The 17,870-nt window shown below is 38.9% G+C and overlaps 1 protein-coding gene across 1 annotated transcript in view; it reads left to right on the top strand.

Moving 5' to 3' along the window:
* The window catches only part of ddr1 (discoidin domain receptor tyrosine kinase 1), a 127,680-nt gene that overhangs the window by 65,863 nt on the left and 43,947 nt on the right, over positions 1-17,870 (top strand). Inside the window, 2 exon segments of the mRNA XM_055163267.1 lie at positions 5,128-5,230; positions 11,476-11,662. Of these exon segments, the coding sequence (XP_055019242.1) occupies positions 5,128-5,230; positions 11,476-11,662 (290 nt within the window).

Raw genomic sequence — 17,870 nt, forward strand, 5'->3', positions numbered from 1 at the left:
TGAGTAATTATCAGGGTTCTCATGGTCATGGAAATCCTGGAAAATTACAATTTTCTAGGCCTGGAGAAGTCAGAGAATTTTGTAAATTCTATGAAAATTTTGGAAAAGTTGTGGAATTTTAGTATCTCTTTCATGCAACTACAGTGTTCTGCTAAGTTATCATTAGGCTATTATGATTATTTCATTATTATATGCACATTTTGTTTAAAAGCGACGACAATAAATGCACTGACAGTATTTTGAATGTTATAAAACTATAATACCAAACCATAAGGTGAGTGGAAAGGGTTAACATTTCATATTTTGCCCTAAAAGTCTGCTCAATTCTACACATGTAGGTGCTGTAAAATCATGGAAAATTCACTTCAGCTCATGAAAAAGTCATGGAAAAGTTTAGAAATTTTGTGAGTGAAAAAGAGTGGGAGCCCTGAGTGTCAATCTCAAGCGCCGTCCGTTTGTTTCGCTTAATGCGCCTTATATTACGGTGCGCCTTATAGTCCAAAAAATATGGTACTATTATTTAATATTGAAAATCACATTCTCTATTGTCTAAAGAATCTGTAGAGTAAAGTATTAGAATCTGTTTGAAATTTTAGTATCGTGACAACACAGAATCATAATTTTACAACATAAATCTCGAATGTAACCATATATTACATCAGAATAATTGTAACCATACATTATTTCCCAAAATCGTTCAACCCTCCATACCATAGACCTCCTTTATGTTGCAACGCACACTTACCCCATTGTAATGATTATAATATGTGCATGTTTTCCCCATATAACCGATGCATCGACTCGTAGCATTCCATCACATTTACGGCCTCTTCGGGGTTTGCAACACTAAAAAGAAGCCACGCTGTGATATACGGTTTAAGCCCGGTGTTACCCGAAGCACAACACTTACTAACACAGTATTTATGGCTAGGTCACCCCCTCTCTTGCTCCATCTACCAACTTCACGCAGCAACGGGCCGGCTGTAAATCAGGCCTGTCGGGGAGGTTAGAAATCTGCCGTGAGATCGTCTTTTTTAAATATGCCCCGTTTGGGAATTCAGGAGCGGTGCTACACGGTTTATCTGGAGGCAACAAATGACACACTCAGGTTCGAATGTCAAGTGTTTCACCTCGCATCCAGTGTTAGATCACCTCCAGTGTTGTTTAAAGATGCACTGTGTAACTTTTCAGGCGGCGGTGGGGATGGCATCAGCTTGTCTCTTTGGAGAAGTTATTGTTTAGCTGGAAATGGCAAGGCAAGTTTATTTGTACGGCACAATTTGCACACAAATTAAAAGTGCTTTACAGAATAAGAAAACACATTAAAACTGCAATACAAACAAATCAAAACATAAATAATCATCACAAAATTAAAAAGAGAGAAAGAGAGACATTAAATGAGAGAGAGAAGAGTGCAGAATAAAGACCTTTCTGTTTAGCTGAGCAAATGCACAAGTAAACAGAATCATTTTGAGCCTGGATTTAAACAGAGTCAAAGTAATGTTACACAGTTTGGCGTTAAAGGTTCTATATTACACAAAATTGACTCTTGTGAGCTTTAAGCCATGTTACAATGTTGTTACCTCTTCAAAAACAGACCTGGAGTTGTGTTTTGTTTCATTCACACATGTTTGAGTAACGCTTTATTATTAGTCTGTCTACCTACTTTGTACCTTATGATGTTATGAAGCTGTAGTTTTTCAAGTTAACAGCTCCTTTTACCTTTTGTTCAGTAGTTTGGCAATTCCAGGGAAATTATCCAAATGATTCTAATGAGTATGGAGTTTAAAATCACAGTGGAACACAGGATGGAACAGTCTGAGAGAAGAACTCAGCCGGGTGATGTAGGGTTTGTGTGTTAAACATGTGTGAATGAAACAAAACACCTGTCCATGTTTGTGACGAGGAAACAACTTTATAACAGATCAGCAAATAGAGTAATATGGGCCCTTTAAATATTTATCTTGCATTCATTAAATTACATGTGTACCTTGAAAAAAATGCATTCTTATTGCCCTGGTTCTCTATATGCAGATAGATAAGTTGAATGCATTTCGTGGACCATTCCAGGGAAAGCAATAACATCTCCATGGAGACAAGCAGAAACGTTACATCTACACATTTACACCTTTAACTTAATTAATTAATTAAAATGAAAAACATGGGTTCATATTGTAGGCGCCTCTCCACAGATATGACCTGTAACTTGGTCTGGTGGTGTCTCTGGCTTCTATTCACGATAGATACAGGAAATTGACAGGCATGTGGCAGACTCTCCATTAGAAAAGTTACATAGTATGCCTTTAAATGAGCATCTGCTAGTATCAAATCTGTATAGCTGAGAATGAGAGATTAAGTAAAATGTGAATTGTAGTGTTGTGGTACTCAAGATTGGTCAGCCTCGAGACAATTTTTTTACGGTCTTGGTCTCGGACTCAAGCGCACTGGGACTCGGTCTTGTCTCGGACTCAAGGTCTGTGTAGTCATATTCCATTACAGCCCGTGAATGTGCAGAGGCTGTTAAATATCACTGCAAAACCAGTAAGACAATGTAACTGTAAATGTTAGGAACTTCAAAAAATTCACTTGATGAACTTTGAAGTCATTTTCTGCAAAGTGCCAGTGGAAGGGGGATTAAAGAAGAACTTCTCAAACTGTGGGTGAGGGTCCAAAAAAGGGCGCACAGTGTTTCAGTGCAGCACAGTTTGCTAATTTCAATCTTAAATGAATATTAATCAGATAAAATTTAGATAGATGGATAAAAACATTGATATATTTGTGCCAAAATAACCATAAAATACAAATAAATATAATAAATGACAAAGATGGTCTTGATTTGGACTCGATGGGCTGTGGTCTTGTCTCAATCTTGACCTTTAAAAGTCTTGGTCTTGTTTTGGTCTCGACTCTCAGAGATCTTGGTCTTGTCTGGGTCTTGGGATCCTGTGGTTTTGGACTGGTCTTGGTCTCAATTAGTGCGGCCTTGACTACAAGACTAGTGAATTGACTCCGGTTATTTAGGAAACATCTATGGGTCTATTATAATTGCTAATCCTGTAGTTTAGACTTCTGCGAACATGTTCTGAAAAACCTTGAGATTCTGTTATTAGTTTAGCTGTTGGTATTTCAGTCTTTTCTCCAACGCTAACACCCCTTGCTAAATTTAAAATATGCTCTGTGAACTCAGATTTGATTTCTAAAAACTCACATTTTCAACCCCAATCCCAATATTTATCAGGCAAAGTTCAGTCCGATACTTCACCAAGCTTTGTTTATCCCCAACAATCAGTCTTTTGTTTGTTTTACCCAGGTACAGTCTACACACACTGCTTCATGTAATGGTCTAGGTCGACTTGTTTATTATTGGAAAGTGAAAGTAAATCTCTATTCTGACGTAACAGTTGTTCTTAGAGAGAGGCCTGATTAGCTGGAGAGTGCAAAAGGCCGGATTGAGTTTCAGCGTTTAATGACTTTGGCCCATTTAGATCCTGTTGAATTGGACATGTTTGTTTTTTCCATTCTATGTCTCTTTCCAATCCCCACACCACTTTTCACAGCTTAATTTGAAATGCAAGAAATGTTCCAAAGCGGTGTTTTCATCAGTTGGCGGGTAATAGTTTACATTTAAAGGTGCACTACGTAATTTTTCTTGTCGACGTCTACCACCTGCATGATCCATACAGTTGAGGTGTTTTCGTTTTTGCGTGGTATGGCATTAATCTTACTATTTTGCAGGTGTTTTTCTTACGCAAAAATACCTTGAAAATCATTCTTACTGTGAGCAGGGTCGCCACACTAGAGATCCGACCTGTAACTTGCCTCAGCTGCTTGTCTCCATGGAGATAGATAAGATTAATGATATACAGACTCTCCACGAGAAAAATTACAAGCTACAAAAGGATTTGGATTTGAGGTCTGAGTCGAGTTTAGACCAAATGTAGACTTGCTTTGGGTCTAGGTTTTATCCCAGGTTTAGTTTCAGTTTGTCCCATTTTTATTTGATGTGTGTTGTGTATGAATGACACTCCATACTTTTATTTTAACTTCTGTTTGAGTAATTATCAGGGTTCCCACGGTCATGGAAATCCTGGAAAAGTCATGGAATTTGAGGGCCTGTTTACACTAGAACACTTGTGGGTAAAAACGACTAAATATTTTATTGGGAGTGCCTTTCGTTTAGACGGTGATGGCGTTTTTGGGGCTTAAAAACATAAAAATCTGAAACCGCCCTCCAGAATGGAAAAGTTGAATACGCGCCGCCGTAGCATTTCCGTCTACACTGCCCAAGACGCAAAACTCTGGTCAGATCTGCTCAGGTCGTGTACGCATTTACATCACAAACATACAGTACACAGAAACACGACGAATATCGAATTCCACACACTTTTGCGTCACAGTATGTAAGCGGATTTCCTCCCAAAAACGCTCGTCTAAATGCAGAATAAAAAGTGAAGACGCGAATGCCACTTTTGCATCTTCTGTTCAAACCGTCATCATATAAACGTAGCCTTAGTATCTCTTTCACGCAATTAGAGGATTCTGTGAAGTTATCATTAGGCTATTATGATCATTTCTGAACATCTGCGCGTTTTGTTTAAAAGAGATGACAATAAATGCACTGACAGTATTTTGAATGTTAAAAAATGACAATACCAAACCATAAGGTGAGGGGAAAGGGTTAACATTTCATATTTAGCCCTAAAAGTATGATCAATTCTACACATGGAGGGTGCCATAAAATCATGGAAAATTCACTTTAGGCCATGAAAAAGTCATGGAACCCTGAATTATTTTGAAGTAACTGAGCTCCTAAGTCTGCTCTTCCGACCACTAGTGAATGGGTGGAAGGCATTCAGAACTTTTATCTGTTCTCCCTGTGTTTTGGTGGGTCTCCAGTCCAGAGGGTGCTCATATTTCCTTCATAACACTGAAATATGCACAGTACGTTAGTCCTGCAGCTAAGGTGGTCCTGACCGAGCCTCGCCCAAGATCTGGAGATGGGTCTCACTGCTGATGTCCTGTCAGATTTAAATCAGTGGCATTGAAGGGTCAAATGCAGAGGTCTTATTTCCCTATGCTGACAGTAAAGCGAGTTAAGTTTATTCAAGTTTTTTATTTGTCTTCCAGATGGACTGAAGGCCTACACAGCTCCAGTGGGCCATGTTATGTACCTCTCTGGGATGCCCATTTACCTCAACGACTCGACCTACGATGGAAGCACAGAGCAAGGGTGAGTGGTGCTTTCTATAGCAGAACAGCTCCAGGCCCTTTGGTTGACTCTGACCTGCCCCTTTAAGATAATTTGAAATTACAAAATATTACTTGAATTACAACATATTTTATAGTTTTACCTCATGCATGGACTAAAGCTGCATTGCTTTTATTTTAGAGTTTTTTTTTTGTTTGTTTTTTTAATATATATAATTTTTGTAAGGCAGCCTTACTAAACCAGAAATAAACCAGAACTAAACCAGTTCTAAACCAGCACTAAACCAGGTCTAAACCAGGACTAAACCACGTCTAAACCAGGTCTAAACCAGAACTACACCAGAACTAAACCAGATCTAAATTAGGCCTAAACCAGATCTAAACCAGATCTAAACCAGGTCTAAACCAGATCTAAACCAGGTCTAAACCAGATCTAAACCAGATCTAAACCAGATCTAAACCAGATCTAAACTAGGCCTAAACCAGGTCTAAACCAGGTTTAAACCAGGTCTAAACCAGAACTACACCAGAACTAAACCAGATCTAAATTAGGCCTAAACCAGATCTAAAACAGGTCTAAACCAGCACTAAATCAGGTCTAAACCAGGTTTAAACCAGGTCTAAACCTGGTCTAAACCTGGTCTAAACCAGGTCTAAACCAGGTCTAAACCAGAACTACACCAGAACTACACCAGATCTAAATTAGGCCTAAACCAGGTCTAAACCAGATCTAAACCAGGTCTAAACTAGGTCTAATCCAGAACTAAACCAGGTCTAAACCAGATCTAAAACAGAACTAAACCAGCTTTAAATCAGGTCTAAACCAGGTCTAAACCAGATCTAAAGACTAAGACTAAAGGGGTTTAATAGTTTACTGCTTCTTATAAAGAAATACAATTAAATACAGTTCATGTTATGCAGAATTGAGTTAAGCATTTTGGCCCTTCACAATATTTTCTATTTCTGATGTGGCCCCATGGAAAAAATAATTGCCCATCGCTGTTCTAGAGGATTTAATGATATTATAATTTCATCTATCTATGACCTATGTTACTCTATGGGTGATCCCAAAGGTGCACTGTCTCTATGGTGATGTTACTCCTTTGCCAGAAATTTTCCACAGTATGGCATCAATCTTACATACATCTTACACCATTATAGTGTTTTTATCGTTACCAATAAATAAAAAAACTAATAAATACATAAAACATGCATTCTTTCTTTGAGTGGGTTTGCAGCCTCTGTAAGTTGCCCTGCTTGTTTCCATGGAGACAGATGCGAGTGACATACTGTGAAACATTCGAGGCACAGCAATAACATCAACACATCTACACATTGAACCTAACCATGATATGTTGGATTACCATATTAAGATTATGTCTTAAAATATAGAGAAAAAAATTCCCTTTGTTCATGTGCACAGATAGACAAGATGTTGAACTTTGTGCCAGTTGTCACGTGGATAGGTTTAATAATTACTGAATTAACCACTGCAATATGTGACATTTAAATGGCAAATTCTCCTGTAGATTTCTCTCCTCAGTTTGGGCTTTTTAGAATAATATGATGGAGCTTAAATGTAAATGAGCTTCAACAAAATCATTTACTGAAAAGGATTAATAACGTATATCTAATATCTAATAAATGTTCCAATGCAGTGTTTCCAGGTGAGTAGTAATAGGATACTTAAAGGTGCACTGCGTAACTTTTCTTGTTCTGTTCTTAATGGGAATGTTTTTGCTTTGCTTTGAATGTTGATTGTTTTTATTTCGAGTTTGTGCCAAGAGAGAAACCATAATCATTAGGGGTGTAAGAAAAAATCGATTCAGTGATATATCGCGATACTTCATTGTGCAATTCTCGTATCGTTTCAAAATGCTTTCGAAGTCCTTTTTTTTCTACTACTACTTCTTACTGTTCTCATGATTTAAAAGTTTAATAAATTGTATTGTTTTGTTGTTCTCGGGAATGTGTCCTCGACCAGAATATTATATGAAATTATTGATAAATCACAATATATCGTCCTTTGTTTTAGTATCAGGATATATCACGTTATATAGAATCGTGACATGGATATCGCATATCGCACCCCTAAAAATCATACACCTACTCGACAAGGAGTGAGAAGAAGAAAAACTTAAATTAACCCACCCTTATTCATTACATAGTTTCAAAAATGATGAGGTTGCTTATAGGAGTGTGTAAAAATATCGAAATATTGATATATCGATATATATTGTATCGCCTAATGTGATGATATAGTATTAAAACCGTGGGCTGCTGTATTGATGTATCGCTAGGAGTATTTTTTGGTATATTTTACTTAATAATTTTGTTACAGTGCTACAGTTTTTTTGTTTGTTTAGAGGACAGAAACTCATGTATGCAGCATATTTGACATTTTCACTGTTTTGATTATTAAAATGGGCATGTTTCATTAGCCTGGTTCATCAGCCGGTTTCACTTCGTAGAAACTGTCTGACTTGGCAGTGTTTTAGAATTCGTTTGCTTGACTGTAGGTGGGTACTTTTTATCATTTAACCAATCGCTGCTATTTGGTAGTCACGTATGTAATGCACCGCTAACGGGGCTAACTGGTATATTAAGCTTTTCCCAAATCCCGTAGGAAGAAGGGCAATAAAGTCTTTCCCCTTGATAAAATTCACCAAACATTCTCTTTGTTCCGGCTTTAAATCCTCGACCTCGGGAATTGTTGATAACACTGAATATATGACTCTTTGCTGATTGACTGGTGCCCGAACTCGCACTTCCGCGTTTTTTGCGAACCATGTAGTGTATTCCGATTCCTGACCTAGTCGCTGGAGAGATATTAAATTGAGTGGAGGGCACTGGCTAATGGTTCATATGATCTTTTGCACAAGAAGTGGTTTAACAAAGACTTTTAGTATCACAGCCAGGATTTAGCCTTTATTTTTATTGAACTGTATCAAATCGATTTGAAATATACCTTGTTGAATCGAAAGTGCGCTGTATCGAGGTATGTATCGTATCGGCACCTTCTTAATGATACCCAGCCCTAGTTGCGTATGTACATTGATCTCGAAATTTTACAAATATTTACATACAGCAAAATAAATTACATACTATATACAGTGTAATGTTCCACAGGATGACATCAAACTCACGAAATTGCATTTATTCAGCTAAAATTGCTCAAAAAATCCCTTGAAAAACATGTATTCTGACGGGGTCGCCTCTCCACAGACCTGACCTGAAACTTGATCCTTGTTCATTTTTAAGATTATAGGCTTTTTAAAGTAGTATGATCTCACATGAACACAACTGCTGAGGTTTTGGCGCTCGTGGTCAGACTTTCAACACTGTTTTTCCAAATTTAATCAAGATAAAGATTCCCCTGGGCTGCGGTCGATAGCTGTCGTCACATCTGTTAACAGTAACGCGGATGTCTTCCCTGAAACTTATTCTGGTGTCCGCCTAATCGAAAGGGAATTACAGTATTTTTTTAAGCGCTTGGGGATTTGAGGCGTGTTTCCTGACCATAATGTTTTGGCATGAAAAATTTGGCTGGATTCACGCTTACATAGTCTGGGTGGTTAATGGAGCTGAAATGTTTTGCTAGCCGCCGAGCTAGCAAGAACGCGCTCTGATGTAATCCAGACGCACTCATAACAGATGTCTGTCCATGTGCATGACCCTTCAGAGCACCCTTAAGAATGATATGAACCCAGCTCACTAAATGTTGTTTTAAAGCTGTAAAAACTTATTGTCCACACAGCAAAAAGTGATTTTCTACACTGAAAAAACAACCAATATCTAGGTAATTTAAAATGACTTAAATTGAGAACATTTTACTTTATTTGAGTACATTCAATTTGACAAGTAAAATGATCTACCAACAGAATAATCAATATTGGGAGCAACGTGTTATAAAAGTAACAAATTACTGTAATGCGTTGCTTTTTGCTGTAATGCAGTAATGTTCAGCATTACAGGGAAAAGAAAATATAATATTTTACTCACATCACAATGCATTTTTAACATGGGCTGAAGTGGTGGGTTTTGGTGGTTTTTCTTCACACAAATTTGCTAAAATCACGGCGACATCAGCCATCGTTACGGTTCCGAATCTCGCAACGGGCCCAGAGGTGTGCCCACGTAGACCATCGGGTAACCGTGGGCAAAAGGAGCAGCGCAGAGCTTCACACTCCATGGTACACCGTGCAGCCGTCACCCAGTCGTGCTTTGCGGACACCCTGCTGCACAGACTTGGGGTTCTCTCAGGGGTGGTCCTAGATGCCAAGTCCTAGTTCAAAATTAGTCCTGGTTTAGTCCTGGTTTAGCCCTGGTTTAGCCCTGGTTTAGTCCTGATTTAGACCTGGTTTTGTTGTGGTTCAGTCCATATATGGCGCAAAAGTTCGTAATCTTCGCTTGCTGATTGTTATTTGACAATCAGCAACAGTTGTTTTGGTGAGAGTAACTTTAGTAATGTAGTAGTGTAATGTTTTACATTTTAAATGCAGTAATAACTGTATTGTAACGAATTACTGTGAAATGACCGTAACAAGTCATAAATAATGCATTACAGATATAAAGTAACTTGCTCAACATGCGAATAGTAGTGGAGCTGTTAAGGCTCAAAATAGTTTGTTTTTATGGCATAAGCATGAAACTTTGCCAGATTACCAACACCCCAAGACTAATATTTCTGGATATGGAACCAAGTCTTATTTAACACTGGAGCTGAGAACTGCGTATGTCACAAAATGGATTACATGAGAACAAGGCTGTCATAAAAAATACTGCATAATCCCTTTCTTACAGTCTAATTTGCTTAGTTATCAGTTTTGTCACATTGAACAACAATTTTTTTCTAAACTCCAAAGCATTAAGGAGTTCACGTGACTGTTTTCCTCAAGAATGTAAAAGTTGTGTGGGATCCCTGTGGTTGAAATCCAAGTTAATAAAATATTTTATCTGTCAAAGCCATATTTATTGGGTTTTTGATAACAAAAAACACTCCATTAAACTATCTCTTGTCTGGAATGTTTCACAGTGTAGGATTAAACCTTTCTATCTTCATGGAGACCAAACCAGACCAGGTTCCAGGTCAAATCTCAGACCAGGTTCCAGGTCAAATCTCAGACCAGGTTCCAGGTCAGAACAGAATGTCTGTTTTTGTAGGTATTTTTGAGCTATAAAACCACCTGCACAGGCAAAGAAAACAATATCTATGTAAGTTAAAATGACTGAACATTTTACTTTATTTGAGTCAATTCAACTTGACAAGTAAAATTATTTACCAATGGAATAAGTTTGTTTTTCTTAATTCAAGCAACATTCAACTTTGTTTTGTATTTTAAGTACACAAAGTTGTTGTTTTTCTTATTTTAAGTGTAGCAAGATTTATTTTCATATTTTAAGTACAAAAAGTCTTATTCCACTTTATTTGTCAAGTGAAATTGACTCAAAACATGATAAAACTTTCTTAATTCAAGTCATCTTAACTTGACTAGATTTAGGTTTTTGCTGTGTAATCTAGTAATTATCTTGTCTCCGTGGAGATATTATTGTTCTGGCCAAAATGTTCCACAAAATGGCATTAAATGTATCTATATCCAAGGAGACAAACAGATGGGAGGTCAGATCTGTGGAGAGGCGACCATACTGAAAACTAGAATGCTTTTTTTAAAGGTATTAACGTGTGTAATGAAATAAATGTGAGCAAGATCAGTTTAATGCCATACTGGGGGACATTCCAGACAAAGCAATAATAAAACTCACTGGAATTTAACAAGAAAGTTCCATAGTGCAACTTTAAATCATTTTAAAACCAGTCGAAATGTCATGAAAGGTAAACTATTTAGGTAGGGGAAACTAAACAAAACTGCCTAAAATCTTTTTTCAAATACAACATGTAATTTTTGTAGTAATTTTCATGTTTTGCAGGGCACAGTCCACATTTAAATGCGCTGTACCTGATGTATTTGAGCAAAATTTGTCTTTCCTAATTATACTGGAAGTGAGTGTTAGCATGCCAGCTGTTACTAACTTTACCATGACAAAAAAAACATGACTCCGGCCTCTAAAAGTTGTGAAAAGCACTTATAAACTCATTGCGGTGGATAATTAGGATGCCCGGAATGCATAGGGTAAGTGAGGGAATAACTTTGGACCGCTGATGATTTTTTTAAATGAACTGGATCTGTTTTTCATGTGTTTAAGAAAAATAAAAAATAAAAAAATCAGCTACAGCGCATTTAACTGTGGTGGTTGTGTTTTGTCCAGGATGCAGTTCGGGGGCCTGGGGCAGCTGGTGGACGGGGTTTTAGGAGGAGATGACTTCATAGAGACCAAAGAGCTGCGGGTTTGGCCTGGATACGACTACCTGGGCTGGAGCAGAGAGGCACTCGGGCAGCCCAGCGTGGACATTGAGTTCCACTTTGAGAAACCGCGGGTCTTCAACAGCATGCAGGTATGGAGTTGAAAATGTACACTTTAAACATGATCATAGTATTAAAACATAAATAACAAATCCAGATATTTCCCCCAAATCGTTCAGTCCTAATTGCACAGAAATAGTGTGACCAGAGTTTCAAAATAAAAAACTAGACATGGTTTGGGTTGGTTGGTAATAATAAAATTGTGAAACGAGTGCGTAATTAAGGAAAATTATTACACACTTGGCACTAATGTGAGTCAGTGTAGTCATATTTTCTTTGTGTTTTGGTCATTTTTAAACAGCTTTTCTGTATTTTACCTAAACAAATGACAATTTATGGCTCTTTTTACAGTTGGCAGGTATTAGATTTGTCCAAAATAGGGACACCTGGGACATTTCTTGTATAAAACTGGGACAACTTGCCATAATTTTCAGACTATAAGGTGCACTTAAAATCCTTACATTTGCTCAAAAATGGACTTATAGTGCCTTATAATCCAGTATATTTTAGGTATTAATTCTGGTTGTGCTTACTGATCTCGAACCGATTTAAAGTGATACACGATGTTCAAAAATCTGTTAAAATTTGTTTTAATACGACTTTGGTAAACTATGTAGCCGCTCCGCTTCACGGATTGTCAGAGCATTACAGCTATCATAGTCACGAGCCTCGCGGAGTAAATGGACTATAAAAATTATCATTTGTATTCACAAAGCGGGATGATTGTTGGCAATATTTTACATGTTTTTGTTGAAAAAAACTCAAGCGGCTTATCGGTGTGATTGGGGTGTAATGTCTTTAAGTGACGCTTTCATTTATTTGGCTTCATGCTGTCCGCTGCCAACATTTTTAGGGCCTGTTTACACGAGAACGCTTGCGGGTTAAAACAACAAAATATCTTATCGGAAGTGCTTTCGTTTAGACGGCGATGGCATTTTTGGTGCTTAAAAACACAAAAATCTGAAATCGAAAGTTGAATACGCTCCGCCATAGCGTTTCCGTCTACATTGCCCAAGACGCAAAACTCTGGTCAAATCTGCTCACGTCGCGTACGCGTTTATGTCACATACATCACCACCTAGCCGCCTGGCACACACATTTTTGCGTCACCGTATGCACTCAGTTTTCCTCCCGAAAACGCTTGTCTAAATGCAGAATAAGAAGTGAAGATGTGACGCCACTTTTGCGCAACTTTTCCTTGTTTCCCACCGTAGTCACAGTGAACCCGAGTGCTACATACGCTTCTTCATATTCTTAGCTTTCGGGAGACTGTCGTTTGTTTCATTATCTCTGTCTTTCTCTGCCTTTCTTTTCAACCTTGTTAAGTATTTTTCCATAGTTTGACGGTCTGTCCACCGCGCTTCATATCTCCTGCGCTGTGCTATGTGTGCATCTGCTCGGTGCAAAAAAACACTATACTGCCAACTACTGTAGTGGATGTGCAACTACACTTTATTCTAGTATGGCAAAAAAAAAAAGCAATGTTCCCCAAGGTCACACACTATTTGAGAAGTACTGAGCTAAACTAACATGTTGGCTTACAGGTAAAGTCTTTTCTGTGAACCAAGATGACCTCTGCATGCGGCTAAAACTGAAGAATATTTACAGAGAGAGGTCCAAATACCAACAGTCGGAAATACCAAAAGTATAGTGATTATTTTCAATGGTTTGGAAGATTACATTGACGATAAGATGTTGATAATTTGCCGTAATGAAAAGGACAGTAATCGCATTATGTTTTTGCGTCTGATGGAGTTTCTTAATTACCGTTCATTGAGTCTGGCTGCGCAGCGTGACTCTATCTCGAACTTAGAGTTATGTTGTTTACCTCCGCAGCCCCGACTCTGGCAATGATCCATCTGCGCTGGAAGTTTAACTGGAGCAGCTCAGTTTAATTAGTTTAATGTCCCATTGTTTGTCATGGGGCCGAGTGTCTGTGATTGGGAATGCACTGGGTTGCATCAGCAGCTGTTTGTGTGGCTGTGGTTTCGGGGTTAGATCGTAACGCCGCAGAGGAAGAGGAAGATAATGTGAAACCGACCGGGATCAAATGTGACAGAACGACACACTTCATTCTCTGCACTGGAATGTGGGTTTGGGTGGAACAACGCAACACATGTTTGGTCCAGCCCATTGTCTGCATTTCTGAATGGGATGCCCGATCTCTGTCTCTCTCTCTCTCTCTCTGTCTGTCTCCCTCTTTTTCCTCTCTCTTTCTTAGTCTGTCTGTCTCTTTTTATCCCAATTTCCTTTTCTTTTTCCCGCTACCCTCTATTCTATCTATCGAGTCTTTCATTCAGTCTTTCTTCTCTCTCCATTTCTTTCTTTCTATCTCTTTCTATTTCTCTCTTTCTCTCGCTCTCCATTTCTTTTTTTCTCCATTTCTTTCTGTCTTTCTCTATTTCTCTCTTTCTGTATCTGTTTTTCTCTTTCTATCTCTATTTATCTCTTTCTATCTCTCTTTCTCTCTTCCTATTACTTTCTCCATTTCTCTTTCGATCTCTCTTCATCTCGCTATTTCTATCTCTCTCTCTATCTTTCTATTTCTCTTTCTGTCTCTTTTTCTCTTTCTATCTCTCTCCATTTCTCTCTTTCTATTCCTTCTATCTTTCTCCAGTTTCGCTGTTTCTCTCTCTCTTTTTCCTTTCCCCCTCTTTCTCCCTGCATCTATCTCCTTCCCCCTTCTCTCTCTTCCTCCCCCCTCTTCGTCTCTCTCAGTTCTTCGTCTCTCTCAGTTCTTTGTCTCTCTTCGTCTCTCAGTTCTTCGTCTCTTTTAGTCTCTCTCAGTTCTTCGTCTCTTTTCGTTTCTCTCAGTTCTTCATCTCTCTCAGTTCTTCATCTCTCTTCGTTTCTCTCAGTTCTTCGTCTCTCTCAGTTCTTCATCTCTTCTTCGTCTCTCTCAGTTCTTCTTCTCTCTCAGTTCTTCTTCTCTCTCAGTTCTTCGTCTCTCTCAGTTCTTCATCTCTCTCAGTTCTTCGTCTCTCTCAGTTCTTTGTCTCTCTTCGTCTCTCTCAGTTCTTCATCTCTCTTCGTCTCTCTCAGTTCTTTGTCTCTCTCAGTTCTTTGTCTCTCTCAGTTCTTCATCTCTCTCTCTTTCTCTCTCTCTCAGTTCTTCATCTCTCTCAGTTCTTCTTCTCTCTCAGTTCTTCGTCTCTCTCAGTTCTTCGTCTCTCTCAGTTCTTCGTCTCTCTTCGTCTCTCTCAGTTCTTCAACTCTCTTTGTCTCTCTCATTCTTGTCTCTCTCAGTTCTCTCTCTCTTCTTCTCTCTCAGTTCTTCGTCTCTCTCAGCTCTTTGTCTCTCTCAGTTCTTCGTCTCTCTCAGTTCTTCGTCTCTCTTCGTCTCTCTCAGTTCTTCAACTCTTCTTTCTCTCTCAGTTCTTTGTCTCTCTCAGTTCTTCATCTCTCTTCGTCTCTCTCAGTTCTTCATCTCTCTCAGTTCTTCATCTCTCTTCGTTTCTCTCAGTTCTTCGTCTCTCTTCGTCTCTCTCAGTTCTTCGTCTCTCTCAGTTCTCATCTCTCTCAGTTCTTCATCTCTCTTTGTCTCTCTCTTCTTCGTCTCTCTCAGTTCTTCATCTCTCTTCGTCTCTCAGTTCTTCATCTCTCTCAGTTCTTCGTCTCTCTCAGTTCTTCGTCTCTCTCAGTTCTTCATCTCTCTTCGTCTCTCTCAGTTCTTCGTCTCTCTCAGTTCTTCGTCTCTCTCAGTTCTTCGTCTCTCTCAGTTCTTCGTCTCTCTCAGTTCTTTGTCTCTCAGTTCTTCGTCTCTCTCTTCGTCTCTCTCAGCTCTTCGTCTCTCTCAGTTCTTCGTCTCTCTCAGTTCTTCGTCTCTCTCAGTTCTTCGTCTCTCTCAGTTCTTCGTCTCTCTCAGTTCTTCGTCTCTCTCAGTTCTTCTCAGTCTCTCTTCGTCTCTTCTCTCTCTCTCAGTTCTTTCTCTCTCAGTTCTTTCTCTCTCAGTCTTTGTCTCTCTCAGTTCTCTCTCTCTTCGTCTCTCTCAGTTCTTCGTCTCTCTTCAGTCTCTCTCAGTTCTTCGTCTCTCTTTGTCTCTCTCAGTTCTTTGTCTCTCAGTTCTTCGTCTCTCTCAGTTCTTCGTCTCTCTTTGTCTCTCTCAGTTCTTTGTCTCTCTCAGTTCTTTGTCTCTCAGTTCTTCGTCTCTTCCAGTTCTTGTCTCTCCCAGTTCTTGGTCTCTCTCTTTTCTTCGTCTCTTCGTGTGTGTGTCGGTGTGGTGCAGGTGTGAGTCTGTGCAGCTGCTGTTGCTCTGGGTGCAGGTGTGAGTCTGTCTCTGAGCGTTGGGAGTAAAAAAATCACCTCGTAGCTGCAGAAACGTGTGAGGCAAAGATCAAAGCTCTAATGTCCTTAAATAAATCTGTTTAAATTACAGTTTTACTCATTCAAATGTTTTTATTCCTCCAAACCTCTGCTGGGATGAGAATTATTTCACTTTCTTCTCTGTGTTCTTGATTCTCCGTCTCTCCATCTCTCTGCTTTCTCTATTCTCTCTTTCTAGTTTCTCTACTCTCATTGTTTCTCACTCTCAGTACTTTCTCTTTCTCTCTCTCCACTTTATTATTCTCTCTCTCTTCTTTCTCTCTTCACTTTATCTAATCTCTCTTCTCCTTTATTCTCTCTCTCTCGTGCACTCTCTGCCTTTTCTACTTTCTTTCTCCACCTTTTCTATTCTCTCTCTCTACTTTCTCTATTCTCTTAATTTCTCTCTCTCTCTCTCCACTTTGTCTATTCGCTCTCTACTTCCTCTAGTCCTTCTTTCTCTCTCTCTCTGCTTTCTGCTTTCTTCCTTCTCTCTCTCTATGTTCTCTTTCTCTCTCTCTGCTTTCTGTTCTTTCTCTTCTCTCCTCTCTTCTCTTTCTCTCTCTCTGCTTTCTCTATTCTCTCTCTCTCTGCTTTCTCTCTTCTCTCTCTCTCTCTCTGCTTTCTCTATTCTCTCTCTCACTGCTTTCTCTCTTCTCTCTCTCTCTCTCTGCTTTCTCTATTCTCTCTCTCTCTGCTTTCTCTCTCTCTCTCTCTCTCTCTCTCTCTCTCTCGCTTTCTCTGTTCTCTCTCTGTGTCTCTCTCTCTACTTTTTTAAATTCTCTATATTTCTCTCTCTCTCTCTATATATATATATATTCTCTGTCTCTTTCTTTCTCTCTCAGGTTTCTCTCTTCTCTGTCTCTCTCTCCCTCTTTCTCGTCTTTTACTTCATCTCTCCCTCCCTCCGTGTTAAAGCGTTATCTGTCTGCATGAGCAGCGTCTGCAGCTCTTGTCCAAACAGTTCAAAACAATTCAGAAAATTAATCTCGTTTGAGTAGCCGAGTTGTTGCTGTTGCAGACTTTTGGACTTGTTTCTGTACGTCTGTATATTTATTCAAATAATTTCACAATTTCGCTGTAATTTCACTCTCAATTTAGTTAACCAAACAAATCTTGCTTGATGGACTGATAATTTTTCCATGAAACAAGAGAAAAAAATTGAACAAAATCCAAATGTTCAGAGCTCAGGGTCGCTTCGTGATGGTGTTTTAATCAACTTATATTTTTATTAATTAACCAGAATGACAGAATTTATGAGGACAAGGAGAAAAAAAGTGTTCGTTTGAAGAGGAATGAACGGTTTAATTAAGTGATTTTAAAGATAATTTCGCTGTGTACTGCATAAATATTCGTCGTTGCGTGAACTTATGTGATCTTGTGCTTTTATAAGAACAATTTGGCGCAGATTATAGAAATATTGAATAGTTATAAAAGCTTTTACCTCGTCTAGTCGACTAATTGAGGCTCAGGACAAGAATTTCTCTCGTCAAATACAAACCTAAATGTGACGAGACAAAACTTCTCTGTTCCAATTCTGAATTCAAGTCATTTTAACCAATTTTTTTTGTTGTTGTTGTTTTTGCAGCGTACATTTTTAATCTCCCAAAGGTCCTCATGTCCTCAGAGTCTGTCCTTGTTTTCTCTTGTGGTTTCCTCCCTACACTCTCTTCCTCTCTCTCTCTGTTTCACTCTCTTTCTTACCCCGTCCCTTCTCTTTCAATCTGTTTTTCTCTCTCCCCTCTCTCTCTCTCCTTCTCCTTATTCATCTCTCGTTCTCTCTCTCTTCTGTCACTCTCTCTCTGCCCCCACCTCTCCATCCTTCTCTCTCTCTTTCTCCCTCTTCCCTATTCTCTCTCTCTCTTTCTCTCTGTGTCTTCTGTCTCTCTCTGCCCCCACCTCTCTAATCTTCGCCCTCTGTCTTTCTGTCTCTCTCTC

This window comes from Boleophthalmus pectinirostris, unplaced genomic scaffold, assembly GCF_026225935.1.
Source record: "Boleophthalmus pectinirostris isolate CB_2022bp ecotype Guang Dong unplaced genomic scaffold, ASM2622593v1 HiC_scaffold_6, whole genome shotgun sequence".
Taxonomy (NCBI): Eukaryota; Metazoa; Chordata; class Actinopteri; order Gobiiformes; family Gobiidae; genus Boleophthalmus; species Boleophthalmus pectinirostris.